The 22,583-nt window shown below is 38.1% G+C and overlaps 4 protein-coding genes and 1 long non-coding RNA gene across 5 annotated transcripts; 2 read left to right on the forward strand and 3 right to left on the reverse strand.

Annotated features, from left to right (window-relative positions):
• Positions 1-1,811: 1,811 nt before the first annotated feature.
• LOC125200686 (histone H2B.5-like) lies at positions 1,812-3,211 on the reverse strand. The gene is made up of 2 exons (XM_089065569.1): positions 2,776-3,211; positions 1,812-2,397 (listed from the first exon to the last, which is right to left on the reverse strand). Exon 1 carries the CDS (start codon positions 3,199-3,201, stop codon positions 2,794-2,796), a length of 408 nt encoding a protein of 135 aa, XP_088921695.1. The 5' UTR covers positions 3,202-3,211; the 3' UTR covers positions 1,812-2,397; positions 2,776-2,793.
• Positions 3,212-5,240: 2,029 nt separating this feature from the next.
• Positions 5,241-5,899, reverse strand: LOC148931929 (histone H2B-like). The gene has a single exon (XM_089065568.1). The coding sequence runs from the start codon at positions 5,833-5,835 to the stop codon at positions 5,410-5,412; it is 426 nt and encodes a 141-aa protein (XP_088921694.1). The 5' UTR covers positions 5,836-5,899; the 3' UTR covers positions 5,241-5,409.
• A 3,346-nt stretch (positions 5,900-9,245) lies between these two features.
• Positions 9,246-10,634, reverse strand: LOC125200572 (uncharacterized). The gene is made up of 2 exons (XR_007172738.2): positions 10,358-10,634; positions 9,246-9,563 (listed from the first exon to the last, which is right to left on the reverse strand). It is a non-coding gene; the product is annotated as an uncharacterized LOC125200572 (long non-coding RNA).
• A 1,935-nt stretch (positions 10,635-12,569) lies between these two features.
• Positions 12,570-14,804, forward strand: LOC125200570 (Pentatricopeptide repeat (PPR-like) superfamily protein). The gene has a single exon (XM_048098224.2). It carries the CDS (start codon positions 12,640-12,642, stop codon positions 14,296-14,298), a length of 1,659 nt encoding a protein of 552 aa, XP_047954181.2. The 5' UTR covers positions 12,570-12,639; the 3' UTR covers positions 14,299-14,804.
• A 1,265-nt stretch (positions 14,805-16,069) lies between these two features.
• Positions 16,070-18,477, forward strand: LOC125200571 (RAP release 2, galactose-binding-like domain protein, putative (DUF1997)). The gene is made up of 6 exons (XM_048098225.2): positions 16,070-16,365; positions 16,446-16,636; positions 16,724-16,769; positions 17,562-17,644; positions 17,737-17,853; positions 18,231-18,477. Exons 1-6 carry the CDS (start codon positions 16,140-16,142, stop codon positions 18,300-18,302), a joined length of 735 nt encoding a protein of 244 aa, XP_047954182.2. The 5' UTR covers positions 16,070-16,139; the 3' UTR covers positions 18,303-18,477.
• Positions 18,478-22,583: the final 4,106 nt, after the last annotated feature.

Genomic DNA, 22,583 nt, shown 5'->3' on the forward strand with positions numbered 1-22,583 from the left:
TATGTAAAGGTCATGCTCTCCACGGGATAGAACTGTCGAACCACGGGATCCTAAAATGTGTTCCTTAGAGCATGAATAACGCATAGGGGCCGGGCCGCAACTCGCGAGTCCCGGCCCGTGTTCAGCGTTGGATGGTGTTGCGGCTCGTCCCGGGGCCTCTCCCTCCATCACGTCCCGGCCGGCGCTATCCATGCCCGGGCCGTATCGGTTGCGGCCCGTCCCGGCATTAATTGTGTTCGGGCCGGGCCGCAAGTCCCCACCGAATTTCTTTTTTTTTTTTTTTTTTGGTTTTCTATTTATACACTATATTTGCTCATTTTTTGTAACTCTTCCACACAAACTCTCACTTCTCTCTCAATCCTCTAGCATTTCAAGACTTCTTGAGTTCTATGGATTGGTTTAACAGCGACCAACGCCAAATGGACGATTTCGTGAACTCCCAAAACTGGCAAGTGCCGCCGACACCCGATCCAGATGCAACACCTAGTCCCGAGCTGCCTACCAATGTAGACATGGAATCGCCGGTTAGCACTGATGAGTACGATATCAGCGATATGGAACCAGCTCCACGGAGGGGCAAGGGCAAGGTTGCCGATGAGGATGGGCCGAAGAAGTACAGTCCGCAGGAGACAATGTGGCTGGCCAAGAACTACGTCGACGTCTCCGAGGACGCTGTGATCGGCAACCAGCAAAGCGGCAAAGCGTTCTGGCAGCGGATTGCGGATAAGTACAACGCTGGTCGACCCGAAGGCTCGTTCGAGCGTACCTACGTGAAGCTACGCAAGCATTGGGGTCGGGTGCAGAAGGAGATTAACAAGTGGAATGGCAAGTGGACTAACATAGTCCGGATGTGGCCGAGCGGGCACAGCGAAATGGACCTTGTGGACAAGGCCAAGGCAGATTTCTTCGCTGACGGGAAGAAGCACTTCAAGTACTTCGACGTTTGGAAGCTTGTCGAGAAGAGCCCGAAGTACACTGGTGGGGCTGAAGCGGCGGCGAAGAGAACCAAAGTCGCCGCCGGACACTACACTTCAAGCGAAGGAGGTCCGCCAATCGACCTCAACGTGACAGACGATGACTTCTTCCTCTCATCTCCTGGTACTGAAAGCCGTCCGATGGGCACAAAGGCGACAAAGAGGAAAGCAAAGGGGAAGGCAACTGCGAGCTACTCCGCTATGCCGCCGCCGCCACCCAATCCTTCCTTGGACAAGATATCAGACTCTATGTTAGATATGAGTATTACGTTGCGGATGGGCCAGCTAACGGAGTTGACATCGAGGGATACCTCGAGAATGTCGGAGTACGAGCACGAATTGCACCGTGAGATAATCGAATACCTTCGCGCACAAATGAAGAAAAAGTAGTTCTTTTTTCTAGGATTTATAATTTTCTTGTTTCTAGGTTTGGTAATTTTCTTTCTCTAGGATTGGTAAAAAATTTTTTCTAGGATTTGTAATTTTCTTTTCTTATTTTCCGACTGAACAATAAATTTTCCCGGTTTTAATTGTTCAACGTATTCTATTTTACGATTAAAATATGTTGTGAATAGTGCAGATGAATAGTTGTGGCCTGAGTTGTGGCCCGAGTTGTGGCCTGCGGTGTTAATGGAGTTGTGGCCTGGAACCCCTAATTTGAGGGAATGATGACGTGGAGGGGACTTGCGGCCCAAATCCGGGCCAGGGTTATGCATGCTCTTAGCGATGGACATGGAAATTGAGCAAAAACGATAGATAGAGGTTAAAAAGCTGAATGCTACACAACAGGATCCTAAAGCAGTACACACCCCTAACTATCCTACATACAGTTCACTTTCACAACATATAAGAATATAATGACATTTATCATGAAAACATTATAAGTTTCCACAATACAACATGCAGTCGATGTAGTTCTCACAAACATACGAACGATACAAAGAAACGAGTACAAAAGCTCAAATGCAAAAACAAAAACATCAAGCAAGACAGACAGTAATCCAAACATATAAAACTACTAATCAACTAGTGATCTCAAACCAAATGACAAACATAAACCTACTAGTAATACGAAGAAACGAGAACAGAAGCTCATACGCAAAACCAACACAGATCAAGCAACAAAACAGTAATCCTAACTACATTTTCTCATCATGGTTGCATAACCATTCGAAAATGCAATAAAGCCGACCCAAATCAACATACCCCTCTATTTTCCCTACACTATAATGCTCGGTTTACTACTACACACACGACAAGCATATTCAAATACTAAATCCTATCCAGCTGATCAAGGGGATAAGTGAAGACCTGAATCCTCAATCCCACCAATACGACCGAAAAGCCCTCCCTCGATATTGTAGAGACCTTGACTGAGTCCATATAGGACAATCCCCACAGCAAGCATCGTTAACACCTCTACCTGCAACTGCAATCATCATTAAACCACTGCAACCAAGCTAAAAATCAGTGAATCAATATAGAGCATCAATTGCAGACTGAATTTGGCATGATCTCATCATGTGCTAAGTAAATGTTCCCAAAATCTATGAAAACGAACCTAGTGTAACGATTTCTAATCAAATTAATTTACAGATGCATCGAACATGTCAAGTGTTCTCATGAAAATTCATTAAAAAAGGTAAAACTCCTAACGATTAGAAACATTTCAAATTTCAACGATAATCAAATAGAAAATTTATAATTATATTTCCGAAAAAAGTTTCAAACCAAAAAGGGGGAAAACAGAGTATAAGCGTTAACTTTGATCATAATCACCCAAAAGAGTAAATAACCGCACAAATTCAAATTAAATCACTCAAGAGCTCGTGAATTTCGTAACCGCCTTGGTACCCTCCGAAACCGCGTGCTTCGCCAATTCACCAGGCAGCACCAATCTCACCGCGGTCTGGATCTCGCGAGAGGTGATCGTCGGCTTTTTATTGTAGCGCGCGAGCCTCGCCGACTCCTGCGCGAGCTTCTCGAAGATGTCGTTGATGAAGCTGTTCATGATCCCCATCGCCTTGCTCGAGATCCCGATGTCAGGGTGCACCTGCTTCAGCACCTTGAAGATGTAGATCTTGTACGTCTCGATGCTCTTCGATCGCTTCTTCTTCCTGTCGGCGCCGCCGCTCTCCTTCGGCAGCTTCTTCCCCGCGGACTTCGGCGATTTATCGAGCACCGGAGACTTCTCCGCCGCCGGCTTCTTCTCCGCCTTTGGTGCCATTTTGATGTTGAAAGAGAGAGATTTATTTAATGAAGATTGAAGAGCAGAAATGGTGGTTTTTATATTGAGATGTGATTGAATTTGGACCGTGGATGTGATTTGGAATGGACGGTGGAGATTGGATGATGGAGGATAAAGTTTGGGAATTTTGAATGTTTTTCGTTTTGGCGCTGGATTTAATTTGACCGCCGTTACTTCGAAGGGATTTGGAAATGATGATCTTGATTTGGATTAAATGTTATAATTAATTGAAAATCTGGAGGTGATAAATAGCTTTGATTTTGCTATAACGAATGGTATTCCGTATTGTATTAGAGGATATGATTATTTTCCTATGAAAATAAAATAAATACACTTCTTGACTTACGGCGTTGCAATACGTGTGAGTATAAGTTTTAAGAAATAAAAAAAATTATGTGCTGGTAAAGTTAGTGGAACGTGATGTTTATTTTTTTAATTTATAATAAAATCTGAATGAGGTGGGTTAGTGGAATGTGAGAAATACTTACTAGTATAATAAAATGAAATGTAACTCTTATTGTAGGACGACTTGAAATGGAAAATTTTGATTTCTCGTTGTGAGACGGATGGAGTATATTCAAAATAAAAGGAATTCACATGTTATTGACTCTTTTGAATTTACAATTTCCAATCTTAAAAGCATATAGTACAATAACTTCCATTTTTTATTGTATTGTATTGTCATAAAGTAATTTCCAATCTTAAAACCATATAGTACAATAATTTCCATTTTTTATTACATTGTATTGTAATAAAGTAATTTTCAACGTATAATATCTATTTATAATTTAAGTGTATAATATCTATTTATAATTTAAGTAATGTAAGATTGTAATCTATCTTAAAATTACAAACAGTTTGAGAATGAAATAATACACATGAAGACGAAGAATAAATATAGATATTACTACTTCTATATTATAATAGCCTCAAGCTATACAGATTATAAATGATTTTGATATGATCAAGACACAAAAATGAAAATGAACTATATTTATGAAAAATCATTTCTAAATAATTATAAATGATTAGAAGTTTCAAAATATCCTTATATTTTTTCGTATGTAACAATAGAGTTATTTTATTTAACAAATCCTTATAGTGCATGAAACAAAGCTCTAGTCAAATAAATGTAAACTAGTTAGATAAATGTAAAATGAATCCTATGTATTTACAGAAGTTTAAAGAAAAACTAATCAAACATTAATTAGAAGTATTATAAATTCCAAATTCAAATATAACCAAATACTACTCCTACATAATCTATTTGGAAATAGACATCTGTACAATTTGTTTCATGTCCCGTCATTTTTTCATTTGCTAATTCAAACCCCACCATAAACCCCACATAGCTAATTCCATCAAAATTAAACAAAAAACATAGGTGAAACGTCTACATATTTTGATATAATGTGTCATAACTCATAAGTTTCAAAGGAGAAATCATCAGTTCTTTTCACAAATAATACTTCACCCATACATCCAAAAATAATCTATTTTTAACAATTTAATACATTTACAAAAATTAATATATTTCTAATATCTTCGCATAAATAACTTTATCCATACTTTTAAAATACTTCAACTTTATCATTTTTTTCACAAAAATCAATCCATTTTACTTTGCATAGATATTATGCTTAAAAAAATAACAAAAGCTACAACCCATTGTCAAATTCCACAAGTTTGCTTTCCATCATTTGAGAGCATAAAAATTATGCAAAATCACAAAATTTGAGGAACTGAAACTCATTCAAAGCTATACCAGATCATACAAACACAAAATGCCTGTATATAACCAAGATTTTAGCTTATTGCATAAACAGGATGCTCAATTCATCTTCCTAAATTGATAGAGAGAAAAATACAAGGCTGTCACAGAAAATCGCAATCTAAGTGAAGAACACATTTAATCAAAACAAAAATTACTCGAAATTAGATCCACAACCGCAAACAAGAGCTAATATTATTCGAATACCAAATTCACAACTAGAAATTTGAACATCTAGAAAGATGCATTTATCCAAAATCTAATTTTCATTCAAACAATTCATAAGCACCAAATTTACACAATCGGAAACGTGAATTAAACCTAGCACCAGCTGAAATTGAAATCAAATCAATACAATACCAGAAGATTCCCAATTCTCGGAGGCGCGAAACCCTAGGCAGCACAAATGCACAAATTCAAGAGCTAGTGAACTTGGTCACCGCCTTTGTCCCCTCCGAAACCGCGTGCTTCGCCAATTCACCGGGCAGCACCAATCGCACGGCAGTCTGGATCTCCCGCGACGTGATCGTCGGCTTCTTATTGTACCGCGCGAGCCTCGACGACTCCTGCGCCAATTTCTCGAAAATGTCGTTGATGAAGCTGTTCATGATCCCCATCGCCTTGCTGGAGATCCCGATGTCGGGGTGCACCTGCTTCAGCACCTTGAAGATGTAGATCTTGTACGTCTCCACGCTCTTCTTGGTCCTCTTCTTCTTCTTGTCTCCGGCGGCGGCGCCGGCCTCCTTCGGGAGCTTTTTCCCGGCCTTGGGCTTCTTCTCGGCCGGGGATTTCTCGGCGGCGGGCTTCTTCTCGGCGGGTTTCTTCTCTCCTTTGGCGGCCATTGTAAAAGGGGAGAGTGGATTGATTGATTGAAATCTGAGGAGTGTGGAATTTGGGAGATGTGGAAAGAGGGATTTGAGGCGGTTGTTTTATAGAATGGGGAGTGTGTTTTGATTGGCTGGTTTGGAGTGGTGCGGATCGGGATGTGGAGCCGTTGGATGAGATATATGGACGGATGAGATTGATTTGGGGATGGGACGTCAGGGACCCTTGATTTCAACAAACTTTTGGCGGTCCTACTAAATGTGATGGCAAATAGAGTATCTAAGGAAAAGTAATCGTTTTCTGAAGCTATACATATTTTAATAATACTAGTATGAAAAAATTATTTTGTTAAATAATTAGACAAAGGTATGAAAAAAAATTATTTTTCTTAAAAATTATCATAAATTTTAAGATTAATCTCAATATTCAATGGGGGATGGTGGAGTGTTGTTGTCAAAGAACGTGGATGATTTTGCAAGATCATTTAAATAACAAAATAGGTTTATATTGAATAGCTATGGCATCAAAACAACATCATTTTAGGTAAATTTCAGATTAAGTCACGACTCACTCACGTATGATAAAAGTATGCCAAAAATTCCTTGACTCAAATTGGAAAAATTGTACAGTTTCAAATGTTTAAGGTTTTAAGAACACTTGCAAGATAAATGGAAAATACTTTAATCGGCTCAAACTTTATGATATTTAAGACCAAAATTTACTTCAAAATCAATTAATACTACTTATGAACCATTTCTAAATATGTAGTACTAGTATAGTTTAGAAGTCCAATTATAGTAGATGAGATTTGGGGCACATTAATCATCTCTTTCATCAAATAAATTAATAAACTAACTTTGTAAATTATTCAGTGTATAAATGAGTGTATGTGAAAACTAAAGCATATGAACTGACATAGTAATAAACTGTCGTATCCAATATCTGGAAAAAGGAAATCTTTTTGATATAAAGTTGAATACACACATTTAGACATATTACAACCAAAGTAACAAAAAGAAATACAAGTTGAAGTCTTGAGATGGAAGAAGGATTTTCTCAATTCAAATGACGGAAGAAGGGCTACAAAAGTCCCTTTAAAAATATACCCAACTCCTACAACACTTCAAACAAAATTATGCAACCTTCTTGTTGAAAACTAAGGATGACAAGGAATACTAAGAGCATCCGCAATGGTCGGCTAGCGATCGGCTAGCCGAACCATTGCAGTCGGCCAGCGCAAAATCGGCGAGCGGATCGGCGTGGGCTCGCCGATCGCTCGTCGCTGGCCGAAACGCTAGCCGATCGGCTAGCCGCCATTGTGGAGGCCCGATCGGCCAGCGCCGATTTTCGATTTTTTTTTTTTTTTAAATCATATATAAACGCGATTTTCGTTTCATTTTCATTTGCACCACTTGTTTTAACGAGTTTTCTCTCTCTCTAACTTTCTGTTCAAGAGTATCATCGAGCGATGGATCACGCAGGTGGTAGCGGTAGCGGTAGTGGTGGGGATCCTGAGGAGTACGAACGGAGGATGAACGAGGCTATGCAGGCATACATGAACCGCGGGATGGAGCGGTACATGCGTATGGTGGAACAGCAGGCGATACCTCGCCCTCCACGATTTGTCCACCACCGAGCAGTGATTGATCGGGATCACGTAGCTGCACATCAGCGGCTGTACGAGGACTACTTTGCAGAGTATCCGCGGTTTCCCGCCAACATGTTCCGGCGGCGTTTCAGAATGCGCATGGAGTTGTTTATGCGCATCGTTAGGGCATTGGAGCGTCAATATATGTGTTTCCGCTTCAGGCACGATGCGGCTGGCAGACCCGGCCACACCCCTATCCAAAAGTGCACGGCGGCAATCAGGCAGTTGGCCTACGGAGGCGCGGCAGACATGTGGGATGAGTACCTCCACATCGGTGAGTCGTCAGCCCTGAAATGTCTGAAGGAGTTCTGTGGGGGCGTGATCAGCATTTTCGGTGAGCAGTACCTTCGAAGCCCTACTCCCGAAGATTGTCAGAATTTGATGCAGATGCACGGGGAGAAGCATGGGTTCCCCGGGATGTTAGGCAGCATAGACTGTATGCATTGGGAGTGGAAGAATTGTCCGACTGCCTGGAAGGGGACCTACACGACCGGCTACAAGTCAAAGAACCCCACAATAATCCTCGAGGCCGTAGCTGATTACCGGCTGTGGATCTGGCATGCGTATTTTGGGGTAGCCGGGTCGAACAACGACCTCAACGTCCTGAACTCGTCTCCCCTCTTCAACGAGAAGTGCCAGGGCGTCGGTCCAGCCGTCTCATTCGTGGCCAACGGCAACCGGCATGATATGGGCTACTACTTGGCGGATGGGATATACCCTCGGTGGCCGGTCTTTGTGAAGACGATCCGACAAACAAGTGATGAAAAGAAGGCCTACTTTGCGCAACGACAGGAGTCGGCGCACAAGGATGTGGAGCGCGCATTTGGTGTGCTCCAGTCTCGATGAGCGGCAATCAAGGGCCCAACACGTTTGTGGGATGTCGGATGCGTTTCCGAGATAATGTACGCCTGCATTATCCTGCACAACATGATCGTCGAAGACGAAGGCGTACAACTGACTAGTTGGGTCAGTGACGATGAAGCCGGTCCAAGCCACGGAACGGCCACCCCTAGTGTACGACAGGGGGTACCCCTCGATGAAGCCGGCCGACTCAAGAAATTTGCCAGCATGCGACAAGTGAATGCTCATATTCAACTCCAAAAGGATATAATTGAAGAGTTGTGGGCAAGGAGAATTGCACGACGATAGTTTTTTTTCTTTATTATGCATGTACTTTTTTTTTATCTATGTAACTTTTTTAAATGCAATTAATGAATTATCCCGTACACGTGTCTAAATTTAATTCCGTATTTTAATCGTAATTTTAATTCCGTAAATGTAACATATTTTGAATTGTTTTTATTGCGGCTGGCCTATGGCTGGCCTAAATCTGACGTGGAAGGTGGTTTTTTTAGTGTTGCTGACGTGGCAGAGGAGAGAATGGCTGGCCTATGGCTGGCCTAAGCACCATTGCGGATGCTCTAACAATGTTGAAACCATCTCTCTTAACAGCCACACAAGTATGAAGTTATGCAGCTAAAGCACAACCAGGAAACAAGGCAACAAACGCGTCAAGGTAACTTGAACATCTTATCGCAGTAAGCACGTTTCAGCACTACCGAGATGATCGAACCATGAGAAACTGTTCCACATTCTCAGCCTGCATTGCAGCTTGAAATGCTTCCTTTACATAACAAGAAATTCATCTTAATGGAACAAAAATAACTAGGACACTTATCAGCCTTTTGCTTGCACAAATAGTTGCAAGATTTTCACTACAAAGAAACATATCAAATGTAGTACGATCAAGACATGACACCTAAAATTGAGCTTTGGGCAGAGAGGAATCAGCTTATGATAAACATTAATCAAGTAGACTATTCACTTCGAACAAACATAGATATAAGAATAGTATGAATCAGCATTCATTCTTATTTGAGTATATAAAAATGCCTTTACTGAACAAGGATGAAATGTAGTAGCCTCAAGCTTTGAGTCATGTGACGTTTAGAATTGAGCTTCGGACAGAGAGGAATCAGCTTATGATTAACATTAATCAGGTGGACTGTTCATTTCAGATGCTCGGCACAAGCACAAATAAAATTGGCTGCACCAGGAGAAACACCTGAGCCGAAAAGTGAGCCCATTCAGCAGTACCTGTCAAAGCTCATCATCTTCCTTCTCCATATCTAACTTAAATCCAAGAACCAAACAGCATATATGAAGTTAAAATGTTCCAAACCCAATCTAATTGTTCAATCTAAGATATCAGTCAAAGTAAACAGCCCCTAAACATATCAGAAACTTATTAGTTCTGATTGAATTTAGCATCAGATGAGTAAGGCAACAATCATATCCAAGCCTCGAATCTCAACAACCAGCAGCCATAGGCCGGGCAGTTGGATCAGGCAAAAGGATCCGCCATACTTTTTCCTCATTAAGTAATCTAGATGCACTCAAACATAAATCACAAATTCAAAGAAGCTATGCATTTCAACTACAGAGATTTCCAAATTCCAATTAAACATCAAAATAAGTGATAAGTGCAATAAAAATTATAAACGACGAGAAAGTAAATCGGCAAACTTCTCTGCATCTTCTTCCACACAGCACCCAGGACATACTAGCATTGAGCTTTTGCCAGCTTTCATATTTCGAATTTCAAAGTCTTTTTTACAAAATATGCATATGATTAGCCAAAAAATCGATTTTTTAGTTAACAAACATAAAAATCCAAAAACGAATTAACATAATCAACAAAATTCAACTCTGTTAATCGCAATTTCTCACAAAAGCAAACAAGTCAGTGTTTTAGGGGAAAACGATTAAAAACCTAGCTACTAATTCAATTGAGCCAGCAAAAAAGCAGAAGATACGACAAAATTCAAATCATATTTCAACAGATATCAGAAACAGTTAAAATTTTTAGATTCGAGGCAGCAAAGCTGTACTGAATGATTGCGGAGTCCTGGATGATGTCTGGAAAGAAGACGCAGAGACTGTCGACAGAAACGGCGGCGGAGACGAATCAAGCAACGAGATCTTATTTGGAGTGATTCTGTATGGGTAGGAGCTGAAACTGAAACATTAGATCACAAAACTGAACAAAAATCAGCTGGAAATAATGTAAGAGAAGAGTGAAGGAGCTCTTTGAGGATTAGGTTTTGGCCGTTCCTTTTTATAAGAGACATATAGCTTGTGCCTTGTGTATGTGGTCTTTGGACCTGTTTGGTTGGCCCAATAGTGTCAAGATTGGTGTAATTATAAATGATGTTGAACATCATTATTAGTATTACATGAGTTTAGTAATGGATAATTAATTGCTAATGAGTTACTATTTGTTTAGGAACACATGGACTTGAAGCTGCTAATGAGTTAGTGCCACTCCCTCCGTCCCATAAAAGTTGAGACAAAACTTTTGGACACGGAGATTAAGAATTTATATTAAATAAATAGGAGAGATGAAAAAAGTAGGAAAGATAAGAGAGAGTAAAGTAAATGATGGAATAAAATAAGAGTAATTAGATGTTTTGTCTTTTGTTAATAAGGAAATGACTCAACTTTGTTGGGACGGACTAAAAAGGAATACGACTCAACTTTTATGGGACGGAGGGAGTATTAGTTTAGGAACACGTAGGTACGCAAAGAATTGAGGACGAGGTAGTAACCAAGATACGGTCTTTATGAACGACTCATATAAAGAGGATGATAGTTGCTTCAGTTTCGTTCAAAATATTTGGGGTATATGTGATATGAGTTGGTATGTGGTGGTAGACATATATATTACGAGGCTAATACGAATGTGGATTATTTGGCAAAATGGTCTTCAGAATAAGACTTTTATATGCATTTGGAGCCAACGGCTAGGTCCAAAACTTGTTATTGAGTGACTGTTTTGGAGCTGCATATATACAAGTTGGATAGGTTGCAATGCACTTCTTTGTTATGTTTTTTTAATTCTATCTTTAATACTTAGTAATATTTTTTAATTTTTTTATGTTTTTAAATTATTGTAGTAATTTCATACTATCAAATACAGTAATGAATTAGTTTATGCTTATTTAAATCATTAAATGATAGTACTTCAGAATGTGTTATGGGCTTATGGCTAAAATGGGACCGGCTGCATTACAAATATTGCAGCTGAAATGAAAAATAAAAAATAAAAAAATGTTACACTCGTAATTGAGAAAATAGGGTTAAAGCTAGATTGTGAATGTTCAGCTCTAAAAAATATAGAAGAATAACTACTCACATTCTTTTTTTCATTTCTCGAATAAAAAATTACAGTAAGTAGTATATTTCAAAATGTATCATACATTTTTAAAATTTAAAAAATCACTACTCTATTTTCCAAAAAAACTCACAACTAGAAATAAAGGGCTAATTACATGTTTTATACAAAATATTTTACTTTTGTTCAATTTAATACAAAAAGTATCAAGTGTACATATTTCATATAAATAGTTACGTCAATGTTTTAAATTAATAAATTCTGATAAATATTTTAGACACTGTTAATTAGTTTATAATTTGTCCAACTTATTATCATAATAAAAGAATAATTAGAGATTTAATACAATTAATCATTTAAAAAAATAACAGTCAATATCAATTCTTCCAACAATTGATCGTGGTTTTAAAAAATTATGTCTCTCAATATACTCTGTTTTTTTTATTGTATTCTTTGTAGAACACGATATAAAATAAGTCTATATTTCATCTTTACAAAATGGCTAATTTCAGATTCCAATAGTCAATAAGTAAATTTTATTTTTATACAAAAAATTTCAATATCTTTAGTTGTATTCTCCATTGTTATGTGAGAAAACTTCGACAATAAAATGCAATTCGCTAATTTGATGATGAAGAATGGTGATTTTTTTCCTATGTGTTTTTCATTTTTGTGAGTAATAAAAATTACTGTGTTTGAAATAATTAATAAAAAATTTTAATTTAAATCTTACATTAATGAAACTTTTTGTATTTATAATGTAATCGGAACTAAAAATATTAGTAGAGATTTGACAAAATGTATTATTTTAGAACACTAACTAAATTTTTTTATATAAAATATGTAAATTTAATATTTTTGCACTAAATTATTTTGTGTATGAACTATGAAACAAGTAATTACCCGAAATAGGGGAAGAAGATACCATTTGATAAATGGAAAATACAAAGGAAAGATAATCATAGCAAATGTGGCGGCGTTTTTCAATCTTCTTCTCCGATGCCCTTCCACCATTCTTCCCCGGCCATTCTTTCACTCCTAAAAAATTGCAGAACCCTCAGAGATCTCAATCAAATTCACGCTCACATCATCCGCAGAGGCTGCGAGCAAGACCACTACTTGATCGCTCAGTTCCTCACCATCAGCACCGCCGCGCAGCCCGCCAACATCCGCTACCCAACCGCCGCATTCGATTCAGTAATCAACCCTAACATCTATCTCTGGAACATCCTGATTAAAATTCACTGCGAGAACGGGCCTCTCGGCGGATGTTTCTCGCTGTTTAGGAGGATGCGGAAAGGGGGGAATGTGGTTCCGGATAAGTACACTTTTCCATCGATGATTAAGGCTTGCTCGAGCGTTTCTGCGCTGAGGGAGGGGCGGATTGTCCACGCGGCGGCGGTGCGGTGTGGGACGGAGGGGGATGTGTTTATGGGGTCGAGTTTGATTGATTTTTACGGGAAGTGTCGGGAGATTGAGTCTGCGTGGAAGGTGTTTGATGGAATGTGTGTGAGGAATGAGGTTTCGTGGACGGCGATGATGGTTGGGTGCTTGGATTGTGGGGATATGGAGGCTGCTAGGAAGATGTTTGATGAAATGCCTAAGAAGAATGATGCTACGTGGAATGCGATGATTAAGGGGTTAGTGAGGTTGGGGAATTTGGTGAATGCGAGGAAGGTGTTTGATGAAATGCCTGTGAGAGATGCTGTTTCTTTTACTACTTTGATCGGTGGTTATGCGAAGGGTGGAGATATGGCGACTGCGAGGTTTATGTTTGATCAAATGGATAGCAAGGATTTGGTGTCGTGGTCCGCGTTGATGTCGGGGTACGTGCAGAATGGGAAGCCGGGTGAAGCGGTGAAGGTTTTTGGCGAAATGCGGGCTATGAATTTGAAGCCGGATGAGTTCATACTAGTGAGTTTGATGTCTGCTTGCGCCCAATTGGGATCGTCCGAGCTAGCAAGATGGATCGAGTCCTATATGCACGAAGGGGCATATGACACGTCGCGCCCTCACGTAGCTGCAGCTCTCGTTGATATGAACGCGAAATGCGGGGATATGGCGCGAGCGATTAAGCTGTTTGAGGAGATGCCGCGGCGCGATCTTGTCTCGTATTGTTCAATGATCCAAGGCCTGTGTATCCACGGACGTGGAGCAGAGGCCGTTGCCCTGTTTCACAGGATGATAGACGAGGGCGTGAGGCCTGACGACGTGGCATTCACGGTCATCCTGACCACGTGTAGCCACGCCGGGCTTGTGGATGAGGGGTGCCGTGTTTTTGACCTTATGACGGAGAAGTACTCCATGAGTCCGTCTCCGGATCACTATGCGTGTATGGTGAACCTTCTTGGGAAATCGGGGAGGGTGAAGGCGGCCTACGAGCTTATACGGTCTGTGCCTATGGAGTCCCATGCTGGTGCTTGGGGTGCTCTTCTCGGGGCGTGTAGGAGTCAAGGTGATGTTGAATTAGGCGAGATGGTCGCGAAGAGGCTCTTTGAAGTCGAGCCTCAGAACGCCGGGAACTATGTGTTACTGTCCAACATTTATGCAGAGGCTGAGAGGTGGTTGAATGTGTCTGATTTGAGGGAGAGGATGAGTGAGAAAGGGCTCAGAAAAGTTCCCGGTTGCAGCTACCTCGATTCGACTACCCCGGCTTGAGTCTTGAATTATACGATCCCAAGATCGTTTTTTGAAGAGCTCGGTGTTGTGAAGTGGCTTTGATACGCGTCGGGATATTGTGGTTGCTCGATTTTGCGGGAAATCAAAGGGAGCGTTGGGACTGTGACGCGAATGTGACTGTAATGCAGCACAAAGTATACTTCTAGTGAGAAGGCATGCCGCATTTTGAAGAAAGTTTTCGCATATCTGTGAGAGTTGGCATGAATGGATGGGCGCGTCGCCTCCCATTGATCACATGATTCGGAGAATCGAGCTTGTTTTGTGGGTGTTTGAGATCAAGAATGCGCCCACGCGGGGAGGAATGGGAAGGAAGTGTTGCTGCTGCATTGTCATTGCTGGAAGTGAAAGCGAGAGGTGTAGATAACTTATTGCAGAATGTGATTAGATTTAGTTGGAATCTGTTTTGTGCTAATATGTAGCAGATGATTTTGAACTAGATGAAGTGATCAGAAGAAGGAAAAACTAGGAAATCTTTACTTTATCAATGGCTATAGCTGAATTACATATGTTAGAAATTTAATAGGCACTTAGTAGACAAGCTAAAATGACAAGACAAATCACTACTTTGATGAAGTATTAGAATGTCATTTTCAGCCCAATAACTTGGGCAAGAATGATTCGAAAAGCATTCACCCGACGACCAGATTGACTCTGACTCATTTGATAACTCTCTTGTAATACCAATGTACTCTCTTTTACCTTACCATTTCTCCACTTTAACTATTTATTAGTATCATATTTACAAAATGACTACTCAAAAGTAACTGGGACTGCTAAAACGGAACGGAGGGGATATAAAATTACACCCTAATGATTGTAACATCTAACTACACCCTTGACTATAATTTGCCAAGATAGTGAATGTAACATCTAACTAAACTAATAAATATTGTACTCCTACTATTAGAATGTCTTTTTTTTTTAAATCCCAAATCCAAAAAAGTCCCACATACTCACTTATCTTCTCATTTATTTTTATCGCTGAGAGTGACTTGAATTTCTAAATTATTAACCGAAGAGCAAATATCATAGTCCAAACCAAAATTTGATATATATTTTGCTTGGAAAATTCTCATTTATCGAGTTTTTCACTAATTACGTTCCAGTTGACAAACGTTGCACCGAGTTGAGATTCAATATGAGTAATGATAAACAACCAAATTTTGTACAACCAAAATAAAGTTATATTAATAATTTGATGTATTAATTATATATTAAAATTATAAATATAGTAAGTGGATAAGTTAAAAAGACTTATTAGCCTTTAACCTCATTTTTTATATTTATATTTGAATTTTCTTTCTATTATTTTTTAAATTTGAATTAAAGTATGCACTAGTTACATATATAATTCTAAAAAAATAAAAAAATTATAAAAAATCATAAATATATAACCACAATATTATGCACTTTCCATATACTATATATGTATCTAATATTTTAATTAAATTCATAAATAAACCTATTTTTTTTATCAAATAAACAAGAATTTGATTGTACAAAATTTGGTCACATAGATTTATTGATTCAATATATCTTGCTTGGAAAATTCTCATTTGTCTATGTTTTTGTTAACTAAGTAGCACTTGATCGTCTAAAAATCTGGTGCATGTAGCCCGAGAAATTCTTATTGGGCGCGTAGGTGGGCCCGGTACCTTTTAGCCGCATACATCCAGGTCCCGCTAACCTGCGCCGGGACGTCACGCTCTGCACTTTAATCACACTCGTGGACTTATCCTACACCACACCTTGCTATCCACTCACACCACCAAAACTCCCACACCAAAGCAGCATTTCGAATCCCCCAATTTCTTCCAAAAATGGCGTCGCTCACCCCAAATCCCATCCAATTCAACTTCAGAAACGCCAAATCCCCATCCAGGAGGTCCATTCCTCCGTACCTCGTCGTACTCTCCAACCTCGCTTCCTCGCCGGAGGATTCCTCCAAGCCCGCGCGCCGCATTTCCGCCGATTCCGGCCCCAAAGCTCGATTCATCGCGCGAAGAACTGAATCCGTATCCGTGCGCCAGCTCCAGCGACCGCTCAGTAATGCATTCTCACCGAATTCGTGCGATTTCGTTTTAGAATTACTGTGTTTGTTTGATTTTTTATTTTTTTCTCTCCAGCTGAGTACATGAGCTTGCCGGCGAGTCAGTACTCGGTGTTGGATGCGGAGAGGATAGAGCGAGTGGACGACAATACGTTCAGGTGTTATGTGTATAGATTCAAGTTTTTCGCGTTTGAAGTTTGTCCTGTTTTGCTGGTGAGAGTGGAGGAGCAGCCTGATGGTTGCTCCATTAATCTCTTGTCTTGTAAGGTGGTGAATCAATCGCTTTCTCTCTCTAGTTGAGCTTACTTGTGTGATGTGTGATGAATTTTATTGAATTGAATTGCATTTTTGCAGCTTGAGGGTTCGCCCATTGTGGTTGCTCAGAATGACAAATTTGATGGTTAGCATCTTCGTTTACATTGTGTGATGTGTGATGTGTGATGAATATTTTTATGTATATTTGCTGTTTCTAGCTTCATTTATTTGTTAAAATGTAAAGGACTAACAATTATTTGGTGGGAACTGCAACTGAGAGCTAACAACAGTTTCTGGATTGACTGATTGTTTTTTTTTGTTACTGTTGTAACAAAGAAAATGCAGTGGTTTTTGATCTTGCGTGTGTATCTTCCAGATCACGGTGTTAACCATGTGCTGATCTTTTAATAAATGTCTGAAGATGCTAGAATTAAGTCGTGTTAGATGAAGTAGTCTGTGTAGTTTGCAGTAAGAGAGCTCTCTGTATCGTCTGCCTTTTCAAAAAAAGATTTCTCATACGCCTTTGTTTTTGTGTCTTTCTTTCTGTTTCGTAGTCCATTCTGTTTTGATTCTCACTAGATTATACATAACCAAGAAAGCCATTCAGTTGACATATGTTCATGCCCGAGTAAGCTATTCCATTATGTTATCCACTGATTAACTGATCATTCTCCTCTCTACGTTAGTTGAATATCACTGTCATTAGTAATAGAGCTTCAAACAATGATTGTATTGTTCAATCATGAATGGCATGATTAATGATCTGAGTTTCACATTTTCCATTCTTCTTTTTGAACTAAAGGATGAGTAATTTGTTTTTTTTTTCATGTTTCAAAAACAAGGTATGATTGTCTGAATTTGCGTCTTTCGATTCTGAATATTACTGCATAATTCTTTTCAGGAGTCCTTTGACACTGATTTGGTATGGGCAATGCAGCTTCAATGGAGAATAAGATATCCTGTGATAGCCCAAGAAGTGATTCACCGGTTCAGAAGTTGACTTCCAATGCAGTCATTGAGGTACTCACATTATGCCCGTGGAACTCATCAATAATTACATACACGGGCAACTTTTCTTACATGGCTTGATGATCATCGCCTGTCTTGTGCAGGTTAGCATTGAAATTCCTTTTGCATTTCGTGCAATTCCAACACAATCCATTGAGTCAACTGGCTCCCAAGTTCTGGGACAGATACTGAAGGCTATGCTTCCCCGATTTATGTCACAGGTTTGCGGATGTGATTAATTTTACTTCTCGAGTGTTTTATAAATATTGTATTTTTTAAAAATAATTGGTCTTAGACTCTTAGAGTCCTATTAACCATTGAAAGGAAAAAAGGGATCTCTTCCTTCAAGTTCTAGCTCGGTTCTGCATAGAAGTTAAACATATGGATTTAAAATCCCATTGTGTTCCTTATGAGTACTAGTTTAAAAATATTCCTATATAGGAGTAAAACTTGACAGATCTTTCACCAAATTATGTGTGAGCTCGTCGTGGAAGTAGCTCGGTACTTAGTCTTGTGCTTCACTGCTGCTAAATATTGACATCCCCTGGTTCTTTTTGCTTATCCGTAAACTAAAAATTCTCTTTTAAACAATGTGCAGTTAGTGAAGGACTATCAAGCTTGGGCTTCCGGAGATACTTCCAGACAGCCTCTTGGGACGGGTGAGATTTGAAACTAAGCTTTCTACTTCAACTCAAGCTATTTGTAGTAGCTCTATTATGGTTCAAGTACATCTTTCAGTTCAACTAGGAAAATTAGTGATTAATGCTGCATAAATGTGTAACTAATGGTTCCTTAATGTGTGTTGCTTGCAAATTCACATGAATCACATGTTCTTTATTCCACTACTAGTTGCTCACGAACCCACTCACACTAGGGAGTTAAATCTAGGAATTGATGTATTCTATGAGTAAAATCAAATCCAGATGGTGAAAAAGGTTCCTAAACTGGAGAAGGAAGAAGGTACTCTTGAATTTGATTCATAGCAATATGAAGCAACTGTATGAAAAGAGTCCATGTGTTGGCTCTCCATTGGTCACACGAAAAAAATGCTTAGCCATGCGTTCACGTCAAATCAGGGAGCTTAAGTTTCCAAGCATGTTTTGATGGGTTTAGGATGGATAATATCTCATGTAGAGTTGTCAATTGGTCGGGTCCATCCAGCACGGCCCAAGCTCAGTATGGGCTGGGTTAGACTCGGTTCATTCCATTCTAACCTCCATTCCATTCCACCCTTATTCCATTCCATCATACCAAGCATGCCCTAAGGGTCCTAAACGTCGCCGTTTTCATAAACTAATCTTAGGACTCCATCACGAGATGGGGTTCTATGTAAAATTGATACAAAATGTAAGAATGTGATTGATAAGTATAGATTGACACAATATTAATAAAACTACCAAAGATTAATATAGATTTTGCTACTTTGAAATAATATAGTGCGTTCATTCAATTGACATGAAACTAATCATTATTTGGGAGACAAAAATGCAACTAACTATATTTAGACAAATACATGAAACCATTTTCCTATTTTCAGACAAACGTCGTAATTAAGCTTGTTTCCTTAATGATATGGTGTGACATTGAAGCAGCTTCTGATTCCTTTTGCTAGAAATCAAACAAAATGAATATAGACATCAAAGAAAATCCATAAACATGGAGTGAAAGGCATGAACCGATCTAGAAACAAATAATTGAAGTGCAACACAAACATGTACTGTAAAATAAAATCGTGCATGTCGGTCTTTATAAGGACATTAACAATTACACGCACTATAAGTGCACTTCACTTGCACTATTCACATGCTTTACATTCATTTTCCCTCATCACTTAATGCTCATAACTAAGAATAATAAAATTGCACTTCACTCAACACTACTGAGGATACTCGGATTTAAACCTGAATGCCTTAGCGAGAAGGGTCGTTTTCACTTTTCACAAATAACCTATATTGTATGTATGAAGTTTTTATGGTTATTTTTATAATTAATTGAATAAAAAAACTGAAATAAAATAATGTCCATCTTGGCGCGTGCCTCCCCTCCATTGCGGTGTGAGCATGCTGAGCCATGTTTCTCCCTACTTCAGTTGATGATGCTCTAGTATGCTTTTCACCACAACTCAAGAGCTACTATACTACGAGTCTACAAGGTACTGGCTAAACCACATCTTTACACGACAAACGGTCCCATCAAAAATCTTCCCTCGATCTCCAACCTTGTTTCGTCAACAAAAACCCTATCAACAACCTAAGATCCCGATTTCATGTCCCATCAGAAGAAATCATAAAATTACATCGAAATCGCATGCTAGAGTTCAATATTCCACAAACAAAAGACTAGGTGTAGGTCCACACCAAGTGTCTCCAAGAGCTAAATGTGTGGAAATAGATTAGATCGTTTGTTTCTTGGAGATGGAGTTTTGCATAGTTTTATGCAATAGTGTGATTATTGAAGAACATGTGATGAAGATTGAAAATAATTATCTTTTTTAACCTAACATCATGGTTCATGGATGGGTGCAGAGATTTTATATCCCAATGCATTTGTCCTAATGCTAATAGACACACATAAAATTACTCAACTAGAGTTCTTGGACATGACATCTCAATTTTATGTTCACGCACAAATTGTTTCTTATTCTTTGGTAGGAATTGTAATTTGTAAAGTTAACTAAGTATTGCAGTACTATATAATATGACTGTATAGTTTGGTGGGAAGAATGAGATAAAATAAATTAATAGTTACAACTTACAATCTTTATTCATAATCAGTAAAAGAAGGTAAGTAGATGTAACAATATTTGAATACTAATCTGTAGTATTATTTTATTTTTATTAGTATTTAATAAAATAATCTTGAGTTTCAAGTCATAATATGACCGTATAGTTTTATTAAAATATTATTGGGTATAAGTTAATTTGGTATATCGATTAATTTAGTAGCAATTTCTCCTAACCTTTGGAGATTTATCGATGTTGAAATGACATATAAAATGCTAGAGTTAACACGTTTTCTTATTTTGCCACCGGTCCTATAAATGAATCCTTTAGTTAAATTAACTAATAATCTGATAATCTCTCTCGAAAAAGGAAAGAAATAGTAACTATTATTGATGTACATGCACCTCATTGCATTTTACTATTTTAGGTAGAAACATATACAATACGACATTTTAATAGATTATTAATTTATTATAGGTATGTAATAGAGTATGGCTTCACATGCATTGCAACAATTGATTGTCAAAATGTTCAACAAAATGATGGTTGAATGTTCACCTTATGTGTGGATTTGTAGTCCATTTTTTTAAAATGAATTGAATGATAAATTGAGCTTTAATATTCATGTAATTTGTAAAATTAATTGTGTTAATAATAATTTACAAAGTATTAGAATCAAAATAAATACTATATAAAATAACACAAATAAGACTAATGTGGTCTAAACGAGATCGGTGCTCTCAGTTAATTCTCACATAACATATACTTTATCATAACATTTCTATGTATATATGTCATTAATTTTGTAAAGTATATATTATATATAACTCCCGAAAGGGAAAATGAGTGTAAATGACTAAAGAGACATCTAGGGATGTCAATTTAGCCTGGTCGACCCGAATTATTCGATAAAATCATAGAGTTAGGGCCGAGAAATCGCAACCCATATTTAGAAGCGGGCTACACGGGCTAGCACGTTCGGGTCGGCGGGTTATACGGGCTGGCCCGGTGGGTTGCGGTCTAGCCCACAGGTTGGAATTTAATATAAAAATATACTAATATTTTGGATTATATACTTGTATGAAGTATATTTGGTAATTTTGGTAATAGCAATATTAAATACAACATTGATATGAAGAATATATGGTAATTATGTTTTTTCTCTCAAATTGAAAGTTAGGGTTATATGAAATGCATGATTTCCATTTAATTGTGGTCAGATTCATGTGTGCTATTAATTAAATGATATGTTTATCTATTTTGTTTCAATTTTCAATTGCTATTATTTTCTTCTCTCGATCACATTGATAATACTTTACTATTTGCGACAATATGCTTTTTAATAATTTAGAATATTGGATTGGATAGAAAGTAACATATAAGATTACTATTGACCCGAATAGCCCATGGATTAGCTTGAAACCTGAAGATTTAGGGTTAGGACCGAAAATTTATAACCCGAAAAATTCATAGTCCGAATAACCCACACCCAAATAGCCTGACAACCCGAGTGGATTGGCCCGAACCCGAGCGGATTAGCCCACCTGACACCCCTAGAGACATCTATTTCTTTATGCAAACAATTTCATAAGAATAATTATATTCCATTTTAGACCAATCATATCCACTAGTGTTTTTGTTTGTTTATGTTTTGGAACAATTATTTGAATTTTTGTCTACAATTATTGATTGATGCCACTAATATCATGAAAATGTTGTATTCGTTAATCAAATTTTATTTATTAAAACCTAGTATTAAAAGTAAAATATTATCTCTCTGTATAACTACACAATAAGAAGTGTTTAAGGATAAAATAATCGAATTTAATTGATTAATAAATTGCTATTTGCATTTTTTTTAAAACTTTGTTGACTTTGAAGGTGAAATGCAAAAGGTGAAAATAATACGGAGTTCAATTATTTGGTTTTACTTGATGGGATTTTAATGAATGCGAATGATTTTACAAGATATTAATTCTTCACCCCACCAATTTCGAACTAACGTTTTTATTAATTTCGTGAATATTATATTACTATTTTTTTGGAACTAATATGTATGTTTCTACGAAAAAATCGCACAATGTAATTATGGGACTATGATTTATTCAGATTTTTTAAAAAAGAATATCATGACTAAATTCCCATTTTTTGGGGCAGGTATCAAAATCAGAAAAGGGCACCCCAACAAGTATTTACATTTCAACTCTCTCTTTAGCCAATTCCACATG

This window comes from Salvia hispanica, chromosome 2, assembly GCF_029641045.1.
Source record: "Salvia hispanica isolate PSC_SH4W2 chromosome 2, Shi_PSC_v1, whole genome shotgun sequence".
Classification (NCBI taxonomy): domain Eukaryota; kingdom Viridiplantae; phylum Streptophyta; class Magnoliopsida; order Lamiales; family Lamiaceae; genus Salvia; species Salvia hispanica.

Excerpts from the sequence above, each read along its gene's own strand:
- LOC125200570 (XM_048098224.2), top strand. The coding sequence starts at position 12,640 with ATGCCCTTCCACCATTCTTCCCCGGCCATTCTTTCACTCCTAAAAAAT.
- LOC125200686 (XM_089065569.1), bottom strand. The coding sequence starts at position 3,201 with ATGGCACCAAAGGCGGAGAAGAAGCCGGCGGCGGAGAAGTCTCCGGTG.
- LOC125200571 (XM_048098225.2), top strand. The coding sequence starts at position 16,140 with ATGGCGTCGCTCACCCCAAATCCCATCCAATTCAACTTCAGAAACGCC. Across the intron at positions 16,637-16,723 it reads TTAATCTCTTGTCTTGTAAG|CTTGAGGGTTCGCCCATTGT; the intron begins GTGGTGAATCAA and ends GCATTTTTGCAG. Across the intron at positions 17,854-18,230 it reads TTCCCCGATTTATGTCACAG|TTAGTGAAGGACTATCAAGC; the intron begins GTTTGCGGATGT and ends AACAATGTGCAG.
- LOC148931929 (XM_089065568.1), bottom strand. The coding sequence starts at position 5,835 with ATGGCCGCCAAAGGAGAGAAGAAACCCGCCGAGAAGAAGCCCGCCGCC.